At 33.5% G+C, this 8,230-nt stretch overlaps 1 protein-coding gene across 1 annotated transcript; it reads left to right on the top strand.

Moving 5' to 3' along the window:
• The first annotated feature begins 606 nt into the window (after positions 1-606).
• Positions 607-2,384, top strand: LOC145029016 (aspartic proteinase nepenthesin-2-like). Its single transcript, XM_078977672.1, has one exon. The coding sequence runs from the start codon at positions 649-651 to the stop codon at positions 2,062-2,064; it is 1,416 nt and encodes a 471-aa protein (XP_078833798.1). The 5' UTR covers positions 607-648; the 3' UTR covers positions 2,065-2,384.
• Positions 2,385-8,230: the final 5,846 nt, after the last annotated feature.

Below are 8,230 nucleotides of genomic sequence, written 5' to 3'. Positions count from 1 at the left end.
AAAGAACGCGATGTGCTCTTTAGATTAATACGACACATCGATGTGACCATGTGATGGACATGTATCACGAGAACGTGACACATGACAAAAGAGAAAGACGTGGGAAAAGTCGCAACACGTCGATATGGCTGAGTGACAGGACACACATAACGTTAGGAGGACACGTGGCAACATCTATGGAGATATGTGGGTCGCGATGCGACCTCTGGGTGAACCGACGGATCTTCTAAATCCTATGCATAAGGGATTCGTTCAATAATCCTGGTGTTTTTGTCTGGAAAGGGAAAAAGTCGATGTTATGTGATTTCTATAGGAATATGAATATGTGATTCCTTCGAGAATATCGATATATGATTTATACGGGAATACCTTCTACAATCAGATCAACGGTTCAAGTCTCATCTGGTTGGGACTTGAGAGATTTACATCATTAGGAATAGAATAACAGTAGCTTACATTTATTAAAAAATTAAATATAATATTAGATTAAAAAAAAAAAAAAAAAAAAAAAAAAAAAAAAACTAACCTTCGAGGACCATTTTTGTAATTTGCTCTATACTATAAAATGAACAACAATCAAACTCATTTTCATCTCCATACAGAAGCAAGAATACCAACAAAATCCGCGATCACCATAAACACATTCCCATGGCTCCTCCTCCTCCTTCTTCTTCTCTCCCCATTTCCACTCTCCTCACCATCCTCTGTATATGTATCTCTATCCCTTCATCTTCTTCACATTCCACCCTTACACTTTCTCTCACACACCACATTACACCAAAAACCAACAACCAATCCTCGCATCTAAAGCACACCATAAACTCCCTCGCATCTTCTTCAATAACCAGAGCCCACTATCTCAAAAACCCCAACAACACCACCTCTTCTTCATCCACTCAAATTCCTCTCTTTCCTCGCAGCTATGGCGCATACTCTATTTCTCTCAGCTTCGGATCACCCCCTCAAAAACTACCCTTCTTAATGGACACCGGAAGCAGCCTCGTATGGTCTCCATGTACTAATAACTACAAATGTTACGACTGTAGATTTTCAGATGTTAACCAAACCAACACCCCGAAGTTCATCCCGAATCGTTCTTCATCTGCTAAGATGATCGGGTGTAACAGCAAGGAATGCGGGTGGGTTTCCGGGTCGAGTCAGCAGACTTCATGTAACGGAAACGAGAGTTGCCCGGCTTACACGATTCAATACGGGTCCGGGTCAACTTCGGGGTTCCTTATCTCGGATACGCTCGATTTCCCCGAAGGTGATGTGAGTGATTTCGCTGTCGGATGCTCCATTGTATCGACCCGACAACCATCTGGTATTGCCGGGTTTGGGCGTGGGTCTTCTTCTTTACCCAATCAGATGGGTGTGACAAAGTTTTCGTATTGTTTAGTCTCTCACCGTTTTGACGACGCTCCGGTGAGCAGCGAGCTTGTTCTTGTTCGGAATTCTACAAATTCTACAAATTCCACCGCCGGAGATTCGGAAATGAGCTACACCAATTTTCAGAAGAACCCAATGAATTCCTCGGAGGCTTTTCAGGAATATTACTACGTAAACCTCCGGGAAATCACCATCGGAGGTAAATCCGTGAATATCTCAAATGAGTATCTGGTGCCGGGAGCCGACGGCAACGGCGGAGCAATCATCGATTCCGGCACAACGTTCACGGTGATGGACAATGTCCCTTACGATTTGGTGGCGAGAGAGTTTGAGAATCAAATGTCGGAGTATAAGAGAGCTGTTGATGTGGAATCGGAAACTGGGTTACGTCCGTGTTTTGACGTCGCCGGAAAATCTGCAGAGTTACCGGAGTTTACATTTCATTTCGTAGGCGGCGCGAAATTATCTCTGCCGGTGGCGGATTACTTCTCGTTCGTCGGCGATGATGGCGATGATGGCGTGTTGTGTATGACGATTGTTTCAAGTAATTTGATCGGGTCGAATTCGAGTATTGGGCCATCGATAATTATTGGAAACTACCAACAACAGGATATATACTTCGAATATGATTTGGAAAATGGAGTACTTGGATTCAGGAAACAGATTTGTAAGTAAATAAATATAAAAGATGATAACTGAGAAAATCACAAAAATATAAAATAACACTTTTTTAACCTTTTATATAAAAGGACACCTATTTATGTAAAAAATAAAACAAATGCTTATTTTGTTAAAACTCATTCACTAATTTGATATTTTTTGTGATTTTCTTAAAATAATAATACACAATATTTACTTTCAAATACCAATTTGTTTCTTTATAATTTTTAATTTAAATAAGAGTATTATGTAACCTTGTTGATTTGGAAAAGTTAGTTCCATTGTAATGATAAACCATAATTATAATAAAATTTATAAATTCTTTTGGATTTAAATATGCTAGATTTGTTTGAAGTTGCATTAGTCATGCATATTCAAATAATATATATCAAGTTATTGTTGTATTAAATTTGCTTGTAATTTATATTCAATAATATTTCTGTTAGTTTTCTTTTGTATTTTGTGCCTATCCCCGTGAACAAAATGCAAATATATATCTTTGTATCCATAGATCATCGGTTGACACATGCTCACAATGAAAATAAATAATCAATTATCATTTGTTTCGAAAGCCCACATCCAAGAACGATGAACAAGCTTGCAAGTGAATGTTTTTGATGAGTGTGTTTTTAAAATTTTCAGGGTGATGTAATTATGCATGGGGGATTAACTGTATTTTCGTTATTGTTTCACTATCTAGCTATATTCTTATAAATATCATTTGAATTAGGATCAACTAGACCTCGTTTTTTGAAGTATATTAGGGATTTACTTGCATTTTTCAACAAACCCAAGGTTTTAATAAATATCATACACGAATGTTGTTGCCTTGTATCTTATTTTGATGTTGGAGTGTGGGTTTATGGACGTTGAATTGAAGGTACTTTGTTGGTCAAATTATGGAGCCTTTCCGTTCTAGACGATCTAGAGGCATGGAAAATTTATATATATATTAAAAAAACAAATAATTTATATTATATTTTGTGTTGTTGTGTTTTATTAATTTTAAGTACTTTGTGTATTGCTTAGGTACTCGTGGAGATTATATATATATATATATATATATATATATATATATATATATATATATATATATATATATATATATATATATATATATATATATATATATATATATATATATATATATAAAGAGAGAGGGAGAGAAAAGAAATCAGGTAACAAAATGAAAGTGAATGATGCTAAAAAGAAAAAAGGGAAGAATATGAAATTGTATAATGTCCCTGGACTACTATATATGTTTAGGATAAACTAACTATAAATTAATTTTAAAGGTTAATTATATAATTATAACCGTAATCCTTGCAAAGTTGACTTTTCTTAGTATATAACCGGGATTCGATCTGTAAGAGCATTTTCTTCTTTTTAAATATAAAAAAACTAAATTCTTGACATTTGATAAACCACAAGGACCATTTTTTAAGTTTGTTTGGAAAAAAAAAAATTAATTGACTCAAGGAAAGAATTAATTGATTGAACTTGAAATCTCCACCACCCTAATATGAGAAGGGGCTTTAACTATTTGAGCGGGGAGCTCACTTGGTTATAACTTCCTACAACTAACTTATATAATAACGAAAACGTTAATACATAAAAATAGATACAAATTGTTTGTAAAAAACTATTTTTTTTATAATACAGCTAAAATAAATTTTGTTTTATTTAAAAAAATTTATGTAAAAAAAATGTTTTTAATAATTTATTTATTATTTATATATTAACGTTTTCGTTATTATATAAGTTAGTTTTAAGAAGTTATAACCAAGTGAGTTTCCAGCTCAAATGGTTAAGGCGGTGAAGGTCTCAAGTTCGAGCCTTCCCCCTTCCTTTAGTGAATTAGTTTTCTAAACAAGCTTCAAAAATGGTTCCTGTGGTTTATCAAATATTACGAATTTAGTCCCTTTATACTTAAAAAGACGAAAATGCCCTTACAGATTCAGTCGCTAACGGTTATATACTAACGGTGTTAGTAAAAAGGGTCAACTTTGCAAGTTTTGCAAACCACAAGGACCATTTGCATCAAAAAAAATTATCAGGGACTAACTTTGTGACTTTTGGTAAATCACAGGGACCATTTTTGTAATTTTATCATATATATATATATATATATATATATATATATATATATATATATATATATATATATATATATATATATATATATATATATATATATATATATATATCTTAATTACCTTATAAAGTATTTTTGGTTAAATGCTGAATTTTAAGTCGTACAAACATACAATACATTTGTACAATCAATTTATGCATTACAAAAAGAGTAGAGTACATATAATCAACAGTTGAAAATGTCAAATATCTTATCCCCTATTCTTAGGCTATTTTGACACGGTTCATTCCTTATCTCCGTATTTCCCCAAATCTAGCAATTTCTGTTCACAAATCTTGGATATATATCGTTGACGTTTCCATTTCTAGGGTTTAATTCATCTTTCAGCATTGAACAACCATTGTCACACCCATCGCTTGGCGTGGGTAAACGGCTAGTGTGTGTGTGTGTGTATATATATATATATATATATATATATATATATATATATATATATATATATATATATATATATATATATATAGAGAGAGAGAGAGAGTAAATTACATGGATGGTCCCTATGCTTTATGGTAATTTGCGTGTTTGGTCCCTAACTTATTTTTTTAACTCGGAATGTCCCTATTGTTTGTTTTTGTTATGCACTTGGTCCCTGTCTTACCTAAAGATACTATTTTTCCTTTGATATTTTAATTTATTTAAGTAAACACACCCCCAACCCCACTCCACTCACTTTATCTTACCTACCCCACCATTTTTTCTTATTTAAATAATAGTCATTTTAGGTAAGACAGGGACCAAATGTGTAACAAAAACAAATTGTAGGGACCAAGCACGTAACAAAAACAAACTGTAGGGACCTTCCGAGTAAAAAAATTAAGTTAGGGATCAAACGTGCAAATTACCCCAAACCATAGGGACCATTCGTGTAATTTACTCATATATATATATATATATATATATATATATATATATATATATATATATATATATATATATATATATATATATATATATATATATATATATATATTTGCATATGGAAGACGTATAACATAATAGCTTCCGAGTTTGCCTTACCAACTAAATAAGGCATCCGATCAGTGACAACATCAAATCAAAGTCATTAGTGTAACGCTCGTTTTTAGATTCCTGAAATATAATTATTTTTAACGTTTAAAAAAATAAATAATAATAATAATTTAAATATAATTCTTATTATGCTAATTTTAAAAAGCAGTTTTGTTAAAAGAATTCAGTTTGGGGTACTTTCTCCTAATAGGGTTTACTTCAGGTACCCAAGCTATCTTTTCTGAAAACTTGCTTGTCTCCTACCTCTCTAAACACAGCAACGACGCAGCAATGGGGTTGTTGTTGTTCCTTTTTTGGATCCTGAAAAGTGGATACATTCGAAAGCTTTTTGATCCTAATCCAACGTATCATCCTTAAATTCACGGTCATTTTAAAATTTTTTATTTATTCTTATTAAAAATCAGAGTATTCTTTTTGAAAAGTAGTATTGCGAAATTTGTTCCCAAAAAACGTGATAATAATGTTATCAAAGCGTTTCCGAATAATTATATTTATATTTAAAACATCGGGATATTATCGTTAATACAAAAATATAAACATAAACAAACATTACATTCATTTACACTAATGATTTACATCTCCTTTAATTTCTCAGTGTAATGTATCTTCGCATAGATACCTGAGATTCAAATAAACTGAGTGAGTCAGGTTGGGAAACCTGGTGAGTACATAGAGTTTTCAACTCACAATAATGTAGTTCATTTGTTTCTTTGCATATTTAATGTCAAACAATTAAACTGATTATCCATCCCCATTTTCTTTATTTAATCTTCCCTAAAAATTTATCCTAAGGATCATCTCTTACATTATATTTACCTCTCATCATCGCATTTCCTTATATGTTTCTTCCTAAGGATCATCGCCTATATCGCATAAACAATAATGATTCGAGGATTACTCCCCCAATACATGTCCAGTAAGGGTTAGAGTATCACCCCATGAATACATAGTTACTACATCGCCTGAACGCGTAATTTATCATCTATAGCTTACGATCCTGTCGGTGTTTCCACATGACTTGCTGAGATTAGTCAGTGGTCGTCATCTATACTCTGGTAGATAACTACATAGCAACTTTGCAACATCGCGGATCAAGGTTATGACATCAACTAATCATCTCTTATCTTGCATCACCTATCCATCGTCGCATATCTATCATTACCTAGTTATCATCACCTTCCTCTTATCACATGTCGCTACCCAATATATATTTGTAAGTATATAATACTTATATGATTAAATACGTTAAACATCATCACATAATATCTTATCTAATACATAATATTCATGACATAGATAATAAACACATAAGCATGTAATTATCCAGATACTTCATATCTATGTGTAAGATGAAAGTAACTATGCACTCATTTGTTAAAGTGATGACTCAAAATTCGGGGAGCGTTTCGCTTCTAGCAATCGTCTTTTCCTTCGACGGAACCTAGCATTATTATCGCTAAGTTTTAGTCTAATATTTATTACGACTAATTATTAGTTTAGATTCATCATTAACTCAAAGTCTACTTTCATGATCTATCAAGTAAGGAACAACCAGGTAAGATCATATTAAAGGTAGGGACCATTTGGTATACGAAGTATACTGTTTGGAAATCTCACTTTAAACACCCACTAGACCACAGCCTAAACATCATCCCTGTAAGTAGATCAATTAGTATAACGAAATGGAATCATTGATAAATCTTGTTTATAGGTTTATAATAATGATAATGAACTTAAACATAAGTTATAATTAAAGTAGGGTAAGCATAACTCACTTACAAGGGGGTTTAGCGAAGAACCGGGTTCTGTGCGGGTAGAACTTCTGAATTGAAATCTCTTCTTCTCGGAGCCTTCTTGTGCTCCGGGACTCACCTCTAACACCTAAGAGGTGCTAGGAAAAAAACTTGAGGGTTTGGGGGTGTTTGGGAGAGAATTGGAGTGAATTGGTGTGGAAAAATGAGGGAAACGAGTGCTATTTATAAGCTGCCAGCTCCCGCGTACGTTGGGTGTACTCTAAGGAATGTTGGGCGTACTCAGGCCATGTGTCGCCATATCGTGCGAAGCCGTGGGGAGGAAGGTGTGGCCCAAATCTTTCCACGTGTCATTTGTTGGTTAATCCCAAACATTAATTATCTTCTTCCGTAACTTTCGCATACGAACTCCGTTTTTTATGTTCATTATATCCACACATAGGTAGCGACGTGATCTACAACTTTTTTTTAGACTTCGTCAGCTAATTTTGACATTTTTTTTAATGTTATATTTTAACAGGCTTAGACAGTTAAAGTCCGTTAAAAATTCGTAACTTTGTCATCCGACGTTCGTTTTCATCTGTCTTTATACCATTGGGCTCCTATTAATGAGATATCCGATTCTCGTTTAGGTTGAGTCGGCTAAAAATCGATCATCTAAAATTCGATTTTCGGGTTGTAGACTGCAATGCTAAATCTTAGAAAAATTATAACTTCCTCATACGAAGTCAGATTTGGATGTTCTCTATATGCACGCTTTCGGTTTAAAGTATACTATGACATTTGTTTAGATATCTAAGGCTAAAAAGTAGTTTAACAAAATTTTACTTTTTACATTACGCAACATCGTGTCGGTTTAGTCGTAAAACTTCAATAGGTCATAACTTGTTCGTTATAAGTCGGATTTCAGCGTTCTTTATATGAACGGAATCCTTGTGACATATAATATAACTTGGTTAAGATTATTTACTATGAATATTCTTCTATCAAAAATTCGTTTTTTATGCTTATTGCCTTTAAATTGACTAGCCTGGATCTGCAGGCGTTACACCCAAATTACCCTTTACTTGGAGACACACACACACACACACACAGAGAGAAAGAAAGAGAGAGAGAGAGAGAGAGAGAGAGAGAGAGAGAGAGATTGATTGATTGATTGAGAGAGAGAAAGAAAGGGAGGTGTAATGGGTTAGGTCGTCATGTGTGCGTGTGTGTGTGAGCTTCGATTATCTCTAGTATTTTCCCA

Source organism: Lactuca saligna, chromosome 2, assembly GCF_052625555.1.
Source record: "Lactuca saligna cultivar CGN05327 chromosome 2, ASM5262555v1, whole genome shotgun sequence".
NCBI classification, from domain to species: domain Eukaryota; kingdom Viridiplantae; phylum Streptophyta; class Magnoliopsida; order Asterales; family Asteraceae; genus Lactuca; species Lactuca saligna.
Note: the sequence above shows the minus strand (reverse complement) of the source record. Positions and strands in the feature narration are given on the sequence as shown.